Source organism: Serinus canaria, chromosome 1 (genome assembly GCF_022539315.1).
Source record: "Serinus canaria isolate serCan28SL12 chromosome 1, serCan2020, whole genome shotgun sequence".
NCBI lineage: Eukaryota > Metazoa > Chordata > Aves > Passeriformes > Fringillidae > Serinus > Serinus canaria.
Window position 1 is genome coordinate 55,476,985 of NC_066313.1, and position 16,319 is coordinate 55,493,303.

Here is a 16,319-nt window from a genome sequence, read left to right on the forward strand (position 1 = left end):
CTATAAAACCCTCATAATACAAACTTCTAGGTTGTATGAAGGTTTGCTTGAACAACTTCACTCAGGGGAAAGAAAATCAAGTTTACCATCAGATAGATGGTTCTGAAAGTTATCCTGGTTTTGTCTGTAATGAGAAGCTGTGCAAATGGGGAAAATATTTTTTACTTCCTTGAAAGTTCAGATTTAATCAGAAACATTGGTTTTTCATCTCACACCCAAGTAAATCACACTAGCTACCCATTACAGATCTGCATCCCCTCTGCATTCATCCCAGGCAGAATCCACATATAAATGCATCATTATGTACAATAAGAAAAAAAAAAATACTGTTTACACCATGAACACTATATTCGTTCAAATCCTTGACTCACAAACCCCCTTTTACCCTTTGTGCTCTCTTTTATTCACTTTAATAGATCTCTGAGACTGAGGCCAATCAATGTTTGTCTAGAGAGTAACTCATGTGAAGCTCCCTGACGCTTCAGGAAAAAAATTACAATAGCTGAAAAATCAGCAAAAAGGGCGCATTAATTTTCAAGTCAATAGCTCCACAGAGAACCATCTGCTCCCAGGACTGATCAGTACCACTGAAGGAAGAGGCAGTGAAGGGTGAAACTATTAAAAGAAGCAAACTCATATCTGCAACCTCTCCAAGACTCCACACCCAAACAAACTTCATGGTCTTTGGCAGTTACTCCCCTTATGGGAACTATTGGGAGAAATCTTGCAATGGCATAGACTAAAAGGAAAAGGGATGTCACCTCTTCTCTGTTCAAATTCCTGAAGAAACCATGACAGCAGCAGGCAGGGAAGGAGGGAGAGAGCACAAAGCAAGATGTCTCTATGGGAGCGTTAAAACAAACACAGAAGTATGTATGTGCCCATCCTCACGGTCAGAGTATACATAGGGAGGAAAAGTCTCTGCCTGATGGGCATCTGGGCCTGCTGGATAGCCATGCTGATCCTCTCCAGCATCCTTAGCTGAAGCAGAGCAAGCCACCCTTCTTACAAGCAGAGACGCCACTGACCTTCCTCTCACTCCAGAGGATCACAGCAGCAGTAAAGACTACCAGCAGTCAAACTGAAGCCGTTCAAACTCAGTTACTAAATTTAAGCAACCACACAACAGGACATAACTGACCAGAGCAGCATGACAGTCCTTTAGAACCACTTAAATCTCTGCAGGCATGAAAAACCTCAGCAGATCTTCTCAGCATGGAACTATGCCAGAAGTGCAAAATGACACTGAGGGCACAGCCGGTTCTCCTCGGCGAGCACATCTAGAAAGACCCTGGCAAGCTCAGGACACACACCCTACTGGGGGCTGCCCACAGAGGGGCTCCTGTAGCTTCCCACCCGGGAAATATATAGGGAGACTTGCCACCCACAAGCTACTACTCACTTTCAAAACCCTATTCAGGTTGCTAAGTGACAATAAAGTAGTGCAATCTCACACAATTTGCAAACCCCAAGCGCTTAAAGGCAAGGAAATGAATTGTCCAGATCGCCATAAATCTCATGCTGCCCATCTAATAAACAAATAAATTCTCATCAAATGTAAAAGCTTGCTGAATTCATTACAATAATGCTAACTCTCCCAAGAGTCCAAGCTCAGGTTTTGTTAATGTGCTTTCAGTATCTAAGTGGTGAAATATTCCTAAACAGGGATATTATGCAAACAAAAAACTTAGCTAGAAAAATATTTTTTTTACTCTTTCTTCTTAATTTGGCAATATATCATGGTAATTCCTACATGGTAAAAGTTTTTTAAGTCAACTATGATATGACTTTATATACAAAATTTTTAAGACCCACATCTGACGAGCACTTAAGCACCAGATTAACTTTAAGTAATTAGTCACATAGAAGTGTACAGGGTGACTGAAGTGTTTCAGTATGTGCACAAATGGTGTACTAGAATAAATCTCTTAATTCATTTTAAATAGCGTCTAATGCGGTGGTCTTATTTTTAGCCTATCAATGCAATATTTATTTTGGGTCAGCATATTAAGTTTGTTTGCAATGATAAATGCAGTGTTTAGATTAAGAAAGAATGAGGCTTCTTTTCAGTATGATATAGAGAATATAATTTATGGATGCCCCCAAGCCAGATTCCTTTTTTTTTGGTGCCATTGCTAGCAAATCGAGAGTCATGTCTTGAATCTAGCATTATACAGCTATGGTTACTGCATGTATTTAGTACCCTGTTCTTAGGTTTTTAAAAGAAGATTTTGGAAAATGCAACTGATTTTTTCAAAGCCAAAGGGGAAAGGATAGAACAGCAATGTAAAAAGGTGGCAAATACAAAGGTGAAAGAAAGAGTTCTCTCTCTCAATAAAAGCAAAGTTCAGATACCAAAGTATCAGACCAAACAAAAACTCCAAACAAAACTAGCCATGCTGTCAACAACTTCAAGCAATTGCTGACATCATTCCTCCTTACTTTACAAATAATAAAAAAATCCCAAAAATTTAATGGCCAACCAGAACAAAATACTGGTCTTGTGGTTCCCTTGCAAGTAAGCTACTGAAGTGCTCTCACAAGACATCAAACTATGTCTTAATTATCCCTGTAAGAGGAAAACAGCCAAAACAGCATGACTACAGAGCATTCTTTTATACCCAAAGCTCCATATTCTGAGCATCAATGAATCCACACATTACCTTCTCGCTTTGCTAAGATTTTGAGGTCTACAAACTGGATATACTCTTCTATAGATCCCTTACCAGAAGCATGGCTGGTCAGAGTTCAAAGAAAATGAGAGAAACATTGTTTTAAAAGAAATATATATCTATATATATAGCCTTTTGGAGTGTTCCAGAGCAAGAACATTGGTCTAAGCTGCCTTTTATTGCATTCAGCTAGTCAAGAGAATTTCAACACTTCTCTCCAGAAAAAGGCTTTGTGATAGCCAGACAGACTGCTCGTTTAATCACTACTCCAAATACAAAACCACTGTAATTCTAGGTACTCTGCTTTAGATATCCAAACTAATTTGGCCAGTCCAGCTAGTCATCCAGTAGTCATAGAGCAGTCATACAACAGTGTTGCATCCTGCGTCCTGACGTAACTGCTGGAAACAATTCAAGATGTTTGCAATGATCTATACAGCCTTACATGGATAAAGACCCGGCTATAGAATAGTCCTTTCTTGAGCTCTGGCATGGCTGGTCTGTGTCTCCAGGACTCTGCACATGAAGTCCACAAGATAAGGCATCTCTGAAAGGGATTCCCAGTTATTATTTATTCTTGAATAAGTCTCTTTTTTTATGTCTTAAAAAACAGAAATTCTCCTTAAAGTACAAAATAAACTCAAAGTGTTTCACCCAATCTTTTTCACAGAAAAGCATTCTCCAGCTCCTTGGAACAACACATAAAATAATCAAAATCTTGTATTAAAGATGAAAGTGTGATTATCTTTTTTCCACCTTCACAGCTCACCCAGCTGGCTAGGAGGAAAAAAGGGTAATTCATGTTATCTCACAGTACAAAATAACATTAAAACTTTAAAGATTACAGAAAAAAAAATAAAAAAGAACACACCACGGAAACAAACACACAAAAAAAAAAACCTCAAAAGCAACATTCTTTGAAGACCTGCTTGCAAATACCTACAGTAAAATGTTACAAGCTCCTCCTTTCTTGTACTTAGCAAGCAATTTAAGCTTTGCCAATACATGCATCACTAAAATGCCTTAGCAGATTTCATTTCAGTTTTATACAAACATGTGTCAGAATTTGGAGTGGTAATGACCACTGTGCCTTAAATAGTGTAACTCTTTCCATTCTAACACTGCTTACCTCTACACAGTGTGTTCAGTCATTTTTAACTTCCCCAAAGTATCATGTCTTTGCCTAAAATTTTCCTTTAATGGACTCTATTTTGAAAGCTTATGTAGACACACAGCAACTATGAGAAGCAAAAATATTGCACACCATCTAATGCTAGAAACTGGTTTGCTTTGTCCAGGCATACTCTGGAACAGAATAATATATTTCTATATATACACATATCAAAACTTAAATATATTGCCCTGTGCATACACATGTGTGTTGCACATATCAGGAATACACATTAATGAATATTTCACTTTAAAAATGGGTTAAAGTCCCCAGGATGTGATGAGAGAAACAAACTGGCCAGATTGTACAAGAGTAGTGGGGGAAAAAAAAAAGTTGCTGAGATATTTTACTAAGGATGGATATACAGTACATAAATTTAATTGCAGAATGAAAAGAACGGAAAATACGAATACTGAAGACAGATATCCTGTAGCACCCTTCAGCCTGTTCTTCAGCCTGTGTCCTGTGAACACCACCAGGTGCCAAGAACTTGAGGACAATTGCTGTGCACTTCCTTGTTAGTGACACTATTCATATTACTGCAGTTGCAGAATTAGTTGCAAAATCACAGTGCATTTTGAAGCTGTGCAGAGTCACACAATCCTAATGCATATAAAAGATCTCCACTGGGGTAAACTTAGCTACCATGGCATTTTCCTGAGAACTTCTGGTGCATAAAAAAAAAAAAAAAAAATCATGTTTCCTTAACCAGAAAGGAATGAACCACTACTTAGTTGAGTAAATTGGGAACCATTAAAACAAGGAAAAACAGATCACATTGCAAAGAATGATGCTCATGCATTTGACCACTGGTATCACTCACAGCACTTTACACTTAGGTGAATTAACAAGCTATGGTAAACTGAGAGAAATGTATACCAGAAACAAACAGGAAGTGACTGCTGGGACTTGGCACTGTCAAATGTCACCATATGGAAAAGGTTAGAAACTTTTTGAAGGCTCAGTTCCTAAATGGCTGGTGTGAAGGCAAATAAAACCACATTGGGGAATTTAATTAATTTACTTTTATTACTCCATAATGATTTAAAATCTCAAAAAATATATATATTAATAACTCAGATAAGAAAATTCAAGTAACAACTCTTGCCATTTAAGTAAACAACACTATATTATCTCCACTAATTATAACACAATCTTTCTTCAGAATATCTCCCATGTTACAGCAATTTCATTACTAACAAAAACCACTGGGGGTGAAGGAGAGGAAGAAAGCTTTGTCCCACATACCTTACAAGTGTATTTATCTTACTCAATACACCACATTTTCTTGCATTTCCTAAATTATCCTTTCTGCTCCAGAATGTCTGCTTCATGCAAAAATAAACACAGGCCAGAGACTTAATGCAGATTTGAGACCAAAACACATATCCAACAGAGGTTTTGCATTAACTGGATATGGAGCCATCAAAATAGGAAGCTAGGTCTGTGAAAAAAGTGCTACTCTTCATATGCAGTTTTTTGCAGAGTACTCAAGACAAGAGTGGGAGCTCTAACTGTGCTCATCTGACAACTATACTTCCAAGTATCCAGGGACTGTTTCATTTATTAATCTTCTGTTGATTCTCAAGGTGAGGAGAATTCAAAGAGAAACAGTGTGAGCTCTAATTTGAACTTCCCCTTCTCGACACATTTCTGCTATAAAGAACTGAAGAAAGGCCATCTTTTTAAGGAATGTGCTTTGCACTACAGCAATTAACTTTAAAGCAACTAGAAGCCAGCTGATGACAGGCAGTTTTCAGGCTGTAGCCCCAAGAACTGAAGTCATCTGTTTAAGGAAGGCACTGACTCTGCCTGTCTTAACCAACATCTTTAAAAATGAAGAAGCCAAATTTAACACACACATGGAGAACTTTCCATTACTTCAATCTCCAATGTAACCCTGCTTGTAACCCAGTATCATATATACTACTTCAAAACTGTCTGACTACAGTTTTCCATTGTTATCAAAAATCCAAAATGTATATTCTTAAAATGTTTGTTGGTTTTCTTGGTTTTTTGGTTTTTTTTTTAACTGAGATATGTTTTAAGAGCTAAATATTCAGGTCTCCCACAATGAGGGGGAAGGATAAGTAGACATTACAAAACCAAGACTTGTTTCCATTAGGGATTTTGGCTTAAAAGTGCTCAAACTTCACAGGGAACCTGTCCCCTATTTATTCACTAGTGTTTCCTCCAGGGAACACATACAAACCCCACAGATGAAAAAGCTTCCAGGATGACATTTAAAGTTACTGGCTTTAATCTCACAGAAGTCCTAATCAGTTTTGGTCCTGATTTCCCTAAAGGTACCTACTGCTACAGTGTCACCCTACAGCCAAGTATGGGGCTTTAGCAAACAGTTCCTAGTGACAAACATGCTGGCCTAAAGAATAGTCCTTTCGTCCTTAACACCTCTACTTGTTCCCTCCTCCTCAAGTTGGCAGACAGAAACATATGTTGATCTTCAAGTTTTCTGTTTGGGGTAATTAACAGTGGCCACATTTTGACACAGATATGCTTTAAAGTATTCTAAAAATTTAAGAGATAGATATGCATAAACTAAAACTGCACCCATAACAGAAGTTACAATGATTTCCAGCCGCATCACTAGTCTGTTTTTCTTAGCAACTGACTGTAAAAGTAGTTCCACTGAAATCAAGTTAACAGCTTGCTAAGGAAGTTGCTATTCAGTGTGGGTAAGCTATGGCAAAACTGGACAACAGTCTTCTAAATAGTCTTCTAAAAAGTTTAAACAGTCTTCTAAACTGTGAACCAATCATTAGCATATCACAAACAAACATTAACTTTGGTGTCATTACATCTGCCAATATAGTACTCTTGCTTTTCATCTTCTCATTCTCTTATTCACCCCCTGCCCTCAGTTAAATAATTAATTGGTTTTATTTAGGAAGAAAAGAGCAAAGAGTAAAAACTGCCTTTGAGAACTACAGATGTTAGAAGTTTTTAGGCTTCTGTTTGTGCTGATGAAAGGGGTTTGTTCTTGTACATATATTTCCTAAATCTTGTTATACGCACATTAAAAAATCCACTCCTGAGTGATTCTGTCTGCAAAGTATCACCATATGGTAGCTTTCACAAATGATCAACTGTACCAAAACATCTAAAAATAACATCTTCCTTAAGTAAAACAAAAACAATTACCAGCGGAGACTTTTGGGTATAGTTCTGAGCTAAAGAATCGATACCACATCGCTGAAATGCTTCAAGTAAGTAAATAAGCAACCTCTGGAGAAAAATAGCACAGTCCTAAATGGCCCACAAGCATCAATGATAAATGCAATATACATGCTTTGGGTTCTTTCAAAAGTCTATTCTTAGATGTAAGACAAACCCAATCCATTTAATTAAAACCTTAGCTTACAAACACATCCACCAAGTAAGTGAAGCTTAACAAATCTAATTTGAATGAAAGGGACTAGCCGGGTAAAAGAGCAGCTCCCTGATGTTCCTTGCTCTAGTGGTTTCATGTAACCACTGATCACCAACTACTACAACAGCAAACATACAACACCCTTAAACTAAATGGGAGTTGTCTGTCTAAATATAGCTACTTTTAAATAATGCATTGTGAGTTATAAAATAAAGTGCTACTGAATTATTTAACACGGGTCTCATCTTTAACAATGATATATCACTTTTAATTAAATTGAAAGGAAGATGCTTATATTTGGAGTTGCATATTATTGTAAATTGCAACCACCAAAGCAACATTTTAACTCCAATTATGTCAGCAGTCAGTTTTTCCTATATATATCTGATTCACAGAAATAGAAATGGGACTAAGATACACAAAAGCAAGACTTGCAGAGCTGTCTTAGATCTTCAGGCGATCCCAGCTCAGCATTCATTCACAACCTTCAGATACAGAATATCCTGCCCATCTGTAACAGCTGGCAAGAACTGGCTGGGATCGAAATCTCACCAACCTGTGTCGATAACATTCATAATAGGCATGTTTTCCTTATGCAAGTATCAAGCTCTTTGACAGCAAACACTCAAATGCACTTAATATCACTACAGCTAATAAAGGCATAGTGCCCTGTAACTTTTAAAACTTCTGAAGACACAAAGGGTGTTAAAGCTGAAAGTTTGTGTAGAACTACATCTCCAACACAATGCAACAGTTGTATATTATTTACTATAGTAACCTTTCAACCAGGCCTAACATCTGTAAATGCAAAATTAACATTTAGCAACAAAATGGAATGACACATCTTGCTTAGGAGGTTTCAGGAAAAAACTGCTTTCCACCTCACATAACGGAGTAACATTACTGTTTAATAATCACTGTTTAAAGGCGGCTGCCTTTTGCACGTAGTGCATGGAGCTAAAGCCCAAGGGAAGAACAGCATCAACCGGACAGGACTTCACTAACTACTAACTTTAATGGGTGCTCTGTAGAGGAAACAACAACACATGACCTATTGTGTAGAAATCAAACCCTAAGTGTGATTAGTTCAGGCCTGCATGGAATCACTTTGCCCTCAAAAGAGACACTTCCAAGAAAAACCCTGATCATCACGTCACTGCATCAATGAGCTCTCCCCAAGGGGGTTTTGTGCAGACCCCCATCACTGACTGTGGACCACGCTTTGTAGAAAGTCATGCGATCCTTCTACACAGAAAGTCTATTTCATTATGTTTATGCTTTCAAATGTCTGCTTGTTGATTTTACAAGGGGGAGGGGGGAAATTAAATAAATACACCATCCATGAAAAAAGTTAATTCCACTGGGACAATTTCGGCAGCTCGAGACAGCCAAAAAAACTGCAATAACCTAAAATTTTGACAGCTGCTTTACGCATCCAGTGCCACGAGCGAGGATGTATAGAAGTTTACTTCTCTTTCCGCGAGGTGCCTTTCAAAGTGGAAGCCGCCTTTCCCTCCTTGGCGGCACTCCCGAAGAGAAGCCCGAAGTGCCACCGCGGGCTCGGTGCCTGCCGCTCTGGCGGGGCGCACGGCAGCGGTCCCCGGGACCGGCGGTGAAGTAAAAAGGGTGGGCGGCGGGTATGGAAAGTGGTGAGGAAGGGCTCGCTGAGCCAGCCCACCCGCGCCGCAGGGTGGCAGGGCGGGATCCCCGCGGCAGCGGTGCCCGCCGCCGAGGAAGAGGAGCCGGAGGGAAGGAGGGAGGGAGGCAGCCCGCCGCTTCCCCCACACCCAGGACGCCCGGCAGGGCAGGGCGGCTGCCGGGGCAGGCAGCTTCCCCTCCGGCCAAGCGGAGCGCCGCAGCCCCGGGGGGCTCTTCCTGCCAGCCGGGGACAGATGTGGACGCAACAGCTGGACGGGGAGGAGGAGAGAGGAAAGGAAGGAAGAGGCACGGTTGTCTCACAAACCCCCCCCCCCCCACCGCCACCACCCCCCGCCGCCGCTCCCGGGGATGCGGGCGGGATGCAGCGCCCGTTGCCAGCTCCGGGTTAGCCCCGCTTTGGGATGGGGATGGAGAAACCGGCCGTGAAGGCGGCGGGGCTGGCCGGCTCCTGCCCTCCTTACCTTGCTGCGGATCTGGCCCGAGGTGGACACTTTCCGGATGAGTTTCTGGGGGCCCTCGTGCTCCCCTTCGCTGTCCGACGACTCGTCCGCCGGCCCCGCCGCCGCCGCCGGGGGTTGGGGCTGGGGCTGCAGCGGGATCCCGGCGCCGCTCATCCCCGACTCGGCCCCGGCCATCTTCCCGGACTCCTACCGAGAGAAAGCACACGAGCCCGGCTCAGCCAGGGCAGCCGCTGCCGCTCCCCTCCCCGGGGAGGAGGAGGAGGAGGAGGCGGTGCGGGAGGGTGGGGAAAGAGGCGGTGCGGGGGGGCGGGACGGGGGCGGTGGCGGCCGCGGCTCTGGCGGAGCGGAGCGGGGCCGCCCGCTCGGCCGCCATCTTTCGCCGCCCCCTCCCACGGGCAGGGGCCGCGGGCCGCGCCGCCCGCCCCCGCCCGCTCCTAGCGACCGGGGCACGGCCACCCGCCGGCGGGCGGAGCCGGGCGGACGGGCCCGGCCCCCTGCGCTCCTACCGACCGGGAGCGGCCCGGGGCGGTCGCCGGCTGCAGGGGGCGCCGGTGCCGGCCGGGCCGCCCCCGGCAGGAGGGTGCCCGCCCGCAGGTGAGCGCCGGGGCCGGTCCGGCCGGCGAAACAAGAGACGGGGAGCGGGGAGGGTGGCCGGCGTCCCCGCACCTGCTAGGGTTTCCTGGAGTGTCCCGGCGTGGCCGGGAGCGAGCACCGCCCGCCCCCGCTGGGCACCCCCCGTGCGCGCTGTGCCGCCCGGTGACACTCGGAGGGCGGCAGTTGCCGAGTTCCGAGCGCAAGGACGGCGAAAGCGCGCGGGTGGCGTGCGGCACATTGTCCTGCCCCAGCCCGAGGGCTGTGCCGCTCTCCCTTGGGAGCGCAGGGTGTCTCTTCGGGACTTGGACGGACGGCGTCTGATGCGATGGTCTCCTTATCTGTGTGCTATTCCTCCAGCCAGTCAACCCCGTGGTAACTATCCATCAGCGCCAAAGCCTTGGACAGTTTTAGTAAATGCGTCTATCGCTTTCCAGTGATTTTCTCATAATAGCCTAATTTTCTTGTTATTCTGTTCATTTTTGTCTTTGTGAAAGAGGAGCCCTTGCTTCTGGGGAAAGAAAGGGTCAGTTTTCCTTTTTCATTTCAGATCTGGCAGCTCGCACAATCTCGAAATGTCACCACATGTTCTGAATTGTGGGACTTTGAAATTATTGTGGCTTGTATGTAGTCAGTGTTCAAAATAAGTGTTTAAATCACAGCAATACTAAATAAAACACACAAATCCTAGCTGCATGGACCGGATTAAGCATAAGAAAGCAATCAGTGCTTGTGGCTTCTATATTCCCACAATTCTATTTGTATTTCCAGAAAGGGAACTAACATCTCTTAACGTGCTAATATAATGCCGCAGTACCTAAATTCAAAGCATTTAATGAGGAAAAGTAAACAGCTGTATAACCTATCCTACACTGCAGGCACCTTGCCACAGACTGAATTTCAAATAGTCCAGCGTTTTTATAGTCCAGCCCATTTCTTTTATTGGGGTTTTTATTTCTAGTAGTGTAGGGGAAAGCAATATTTCCATGAAGCCTTGGAGTTCTTGTGGCTTAGTTCTGTGTTACTGCAGCGGATGCTTCAAATACAGTTCTACTACCCACCTCCACATAGGAGGAATTATGGAGTTTATATTTTAAAAAATATCAAAAGTAACATTTAAAATTCAAAATATGGAATTTTAAGGATTCAAAAGTTCTATTTTAAAGGCATTTTGATCAAATTACCTAAATGCTCTGTCAAAATATTAATAAGGCCTAAATCCTATCATTAATACCTCATCTCAAAACGACTGTGAAACTAAGGACTAATTCTGTCTTATCTCACTCTTCACCTGAGAGGGAGTTCTCCATTTTTCAAAACATGGGATCAAACTTGAGCAGGTGCGAGTATGCATTGCTCTCAGTAGGTAAGTTTAGGGCACAGCTAGGAAGAAAGATAGTCAAAGCAATGTTTACGGACACTGTGTCTTTCCACCCTCCTTTCTTCCTCTTCCCCATCTGAGTTTCAGGAATAGCAAATTATGCCAGAAAATGTCTCACTGTAATTCCTTAATTCTTTTCAAGGTAAATGTCACTTGAATATTGCAAGGGGACAACAAGACATAGTTTCCTAACATATTGCACATAATAGTAACTGTGATTTGAGAAATGCTTGGTGCTTAAAAAACACAAGCAAGACTGGCTACATTTAATTCAACTGAATTAAATAGTGCTGGCTGAACAATAGTAGTTACTTTTAGAAAAAATACACTTTTTCAACTTCTGTTCATTTTTAGAGCTTAACTGTGAGCACTAGTAGCTGCACTCTTTCTGCACCATGCAGAAGGCACCGTGCATCTTCACCTGGGCTACCTCAGTGTGCTCTTCCTCACTCCTTACTATCCAAACAAAGAAGTATGGTTACCAGAAAGAAAGCATTAGCCTTTCACTTCCAAGCAAGTCTCTTTCCTCATGTCTTGGTAAACTTCAGAGTGCTATGAAAAAAACAAAAAGTACTAGGAATGTTCTCTCAGGTTACTTATTGTGAAGATTTTAGTAGCAATAACCCAAGTCTGCAAATGATAGGAATTGTCCCATGAGAACACTTCAACAAGAATATGAGAACATGGTTTCTGTGAAGCACATACTGGATTCTGTGAAATTACAGGCTCTAAACTCTGCAGTTGTTTAATGTGTACAGAGTTCTCCAAAATGGAGACACCAAGTATTAAGCATTGTTTAAAATACACAAGTTACTCACTCATGTTAGCATAGAAAGTTGTTTCTACAAATATATACATTGTCCAGGCACAAAGACAGTTTTAAAGATATCACTATTTCCACTTGTTCTTCTTTTCAAAGGCATTAATAGATAATCAGGGTCCAGTTCCAGCCTTTACCCAGATAAAGCTGCCTAAGGTGGCAGTGAAGTTTGCCTCAAGAAGAACTTGCGACTTGACTTCTATCTCTTCTTCTCACAGCTGGATTTCTCCCCGGTGATCAGTGTCAGACTCAATATGTGAAATATTGGATAGCACCTTTAAGCCCAGTGACCAAGGCTACAAATACTGTGGCCCAAATGGTACCACTTTGGTACCACAAATGGTACAAACTTCTGCAAGTTGGACTCAAACAATGTGGGTCTATCTGTAGCCATTAAAAATGCATACAGTATTTGCACGTGCTCTGTCTTTCACTTAACAGTTTCACACTTCTTAGTAATGACCCTAAATTTCCTAACTGAAGCAAGGGAGTAAAAAGGATAAAGGTTGGCATTTAAAGGAAGATACTCAAACAACAAAAAACAGCTCTGCTAACATCTTTGTGCCACGGCAGTTAATATCAGCTGATAAACTGCCCTTTATGCAATACATACACATTTACACTGTGATATTGTATACATTTAATATACATACATACACTGTGAGAACATTTTGACTCAACCACATTGAGCCCCAATAGGATGTGTGTCGCTAAAATGCGTATGCAATATAGAAAAAAATCTCAATACAGATGCACTCTAGCTGCACTGAAGATTATAGCTTATAATATAGATTACTGCATTATTTGATTTCAGCCCTAAAACTTATTCCCTTTGTAACAAGCATTTTCACATTCTTTTTTTCTAAGTCACTTTGGCACCTATAAACCAAAGGTTAATGCTTTTCTGTCCTTCATCTCAGAAAGTTTTTCTGAGGGAATTTGAATCAATAGTGTGTCAGGTTAACAATGCATTATTCACCATGTTTAAAAGATTTTATTGAATCCTTCCTAATTTTGGTGGTTAGTGGTAGCTATGGTTTTTCACTGGGCTTCCTACTCTGAACAAGTTTATTTCTGACCTGCCTGTCTGAACTCCCTCTCCAGATCGAATTAGTGATACTATTCTTTCTTGACTTCCTTACTTAGCAAAGAGGAAGCCAAAATATAACAACATGTATCCATACCACTGTTAAAGAAAGTAACTACATCACTTGTGGCTGGTTTGGGATTAGCCCAGGGAATTTTGTAACCTCTAGGTTACAATATTAAGGAAACTACTAAACTGTGTTGTATGCTTGGAAGTTAAAAGGTCCAAACCAGGGCAGGTAATAAAAGTAAACAGATGCTTTGTGAATCTGTTAGGACTTATGTATGCGTTTCAAAAGGAAGGTAAAGCCAAGACTCAGGTCTCATATAAAACATGAAAATTGTGTCCAGAACTTTGTAAGTCATGAGTTATGCACATTTTTACTACAAAGCCACCAAACCTCCCTTGCAAGAATGCAGGGTGCGCCTTACATTTGAAGTCACTTTTACTTATCTCTGTCATGGGGTTTTATACAACTCTTACTGGATTCAGGAAGAGCTTTTCCATTAAAAACAGTGGTGTGAGTTAAGGAAAGGACTTCATAGAAATTTGAAGTAGTACACAGACAAATCCAACCCTGATTGGCAAAGGACTTGTCACTGCATTTAATGTCCATAACTTATTTCTCAGAATAGCTATAGGAAGAGCATTTCCCAATAATCTGACAATTTGCATAGGTTATTAACTTGCACAGATTCAAAACCCGCAAAAAATAGTTTTCCCTATCTTACTGCTCTTTGTTTCATGTTTTAAGAGCAGGGGAGAGAGTATACTATGTTCTCCCTTTCATCATTCAGGTCTTCACCTAAATCTCTCTTTGCCCCCATTATCATAAAATGCCTGCTTATGAGCAGATGGAAAGAACAATGTGGCTCTTGTCACAAAGACCGTGTATTTTACCAGCAGGTTACCAAGTAAAGGATTGAGTGGATCAGCTGAAATTAGAGTCTTGTAAAGGAAATCGGTGCAGCGGTTAACCTTAAAACCGCTTTCATGGATGTACTCTTTAACAAATGCAGCAATGAAATGATAAACATGACCCAAATCCTGGCCCCTACTGGGGGAGGGGGGAAATGGAGAAAAAATAAAGATGTGCTCCTTGTTTATCTAAGCCGTGTGCACAGTAGAAAACGGGCTTGGATGGTTCAGCCAGGACTCCGCATTTCCAAGCGGAGAGGGGCTGCAACCCATCTGCCTCCCGAGTTTCAGCTGAGTTTTGGATGACGGCAGCAATTTAAATGTCACTGTTTAATAGGATAACGCATTCGCAGGAATTGACTTCGCTGCCTTCCTCCCACGATGTCTTCATCTCTCCAGGCAAAAATCTCGGGTTTCCCTTGCCTGATCCTTTCAATGTCAGCTCCATGTTACCGGAACACACATACAGCTGTTTTCTCTATCACAGCTGCATCTCCGGCAACAGTTTCGGGGCTTGAGGACTGCAGAGGGCAGTGAAGGGGGATGTTCAACTTAACAAAAAATATTAGGACTGTAAAAATATATTTGTGAGGGCTGCAAATCCTAACAAGGAAGGGAGTGAACTTAGTTCATTGTGGGTATCTCCAGGGCTCCGCTGCTGCTTTCCTGAGGGTGCGCACACCAAGGCACGCAAAGAATGGGTCTCCCCCATTTGCTCTTTAAAACTGAGTTTACAAGTAAAACCTGGACCAACCAAACGACTTAGCAAAACATGGTACAGCCATCTAAAGGGGAGCTTGGCAGAGGCACAGGTCCATGCTTCATATTGCCTCATCAAGTTCAGGGCCAGAGGCAGCCTAGCCTTGACCTCTTAGATAGCCTGAAATCTCCCAAGCAGCTACCCAAAGCCTATTTTTAGCCCTCCCTGCCTGATGTGTGTGTGTGTTTGCACAATGGAGGAAAGCCCAGGAGCGGGACCAGACTGCCCTGAAAAGGGAAATCTGATTTTATCGCCTGCTGAGGATGCCGGTGACATGATTTCCTTTGGTTGGAAGGAGGGTCTTCCAGATGCTTAAACGAACCGCAAAGGCACCTCACCGCAGCTTTCCTCCTGGCCAGTTTGAGCGCTCCCCTCCCTCCGTAGCGACCCAAAGGCACGCACTTTCCCCACATGGCAGGGTGACAGCAGGGTACCCCCAACCCCGTCCCGCTTTGCCGCTCCGATGGGAACAATTCCCAGCCTAGCTCCAGAAGAAGAAGGGGGGGAAAGTGTGCGTATCTTTCTGAAAGCTGCCTCCCAACGCTGCTTGGACAGTTGCTTTTGCTATGCTAAGACAAGGAGTTTAACGGTGTCTTCATCCAATCCACCCCCCTCGGCAAAGTTGAAGGCAAGGCTCTCGGTGCTAATCCCAGGCTTTCCACCCGGGCAGTGAAACTCGGAAAGGGCAATGAACTCCCTGTCTCCCTGAGGGACGAGCTCGTCAGCAAATGGCCAGACACGGCGGGGGCGAAAGGCTCCCACCCCCCGCTCCCCGCGGGGAGGGGACGAGCGCCGGCGGCAGGGCTCTGTCGTGGAGCGAGGTCGGAAGAAGGGAAGGGGGGGGCTGGAGGGCAGAGATAAGGATGATAGCCCGATCCCCCGGCTGAACAATACAGGCAGGAAAAAGAGTAGGAAACGCCTGTGCAACTGCAAGGCACGCATGTACCTACCAGCTCCTCCCAGGCGGGGCTGCGGGCGCTATAGGAAGGGTACCCATGCTCCTCCATCACCCCGCAGCAGGTCCCCAACCTCCGCGGGGAGAGAGCCGACGGGCAGCGGAGCTGGGTTCGCCGGGCTGCGCCTCCCTCCCGCCGCTGCCGCTGCTCCGGCTGGCAGCGCTTCCCCGGCGCCGATCGTCCTCCCCCCACCCCGGCCCCGCTCCTCCCTTTTCTCCCCCGGCTATGTCCAGGCCCCCTCCTCCCTCCCCCCGCCCGGCTCCTTTCCCTCCCACGGCCACCGGGCTCAGCCCCGGCTCCCGGGGGAGCCGGCCTGCAGCTGCCGCGCCGCTCACATCATCGCCGCCCCCCGCTCGCCCGCCCGCCGCGCTGTCCCGGCCGCCCGCACGCCCGGCCCCCTCCCGCCCGGGAAGCCCAGCGGATCACGGGCAAATCGCCTTGGGCGTAAGACG

The 16,319-nt window shown here is 44.0% G+C and overlaps 1 protein-coding gene across 1 annotated transcript in view; it reads right to left on the reverse strand.

Moving 5' to 3' along the window:
* Positions 1-16,028, reverse strand: part of DGKH (diacylglycerol kinase eta) — a 160,056-nt gene extending 144,028 nt beyond the window's left edge. The window contains exons 1-2 of the mRNA XM_018908691.3: positions 15,862-16,028; positions 9,355-9,540 (exon numbers count right to left, since the gene is read on the reverse strand). Of these exons, the coding sequence (XP_018764236.2) occupies positions 9,355-9,540; positions 15,862-15,918 (243 nt within the window). The 5' untranslated portion in view covers positions 15,919-16,028. The remainder of the gene's footprint in view (positions 1-9,354; positions 9,541-15,861) is intronic.
* Positions 16,029-16,319: the final 291 nt, after the last annotated feature.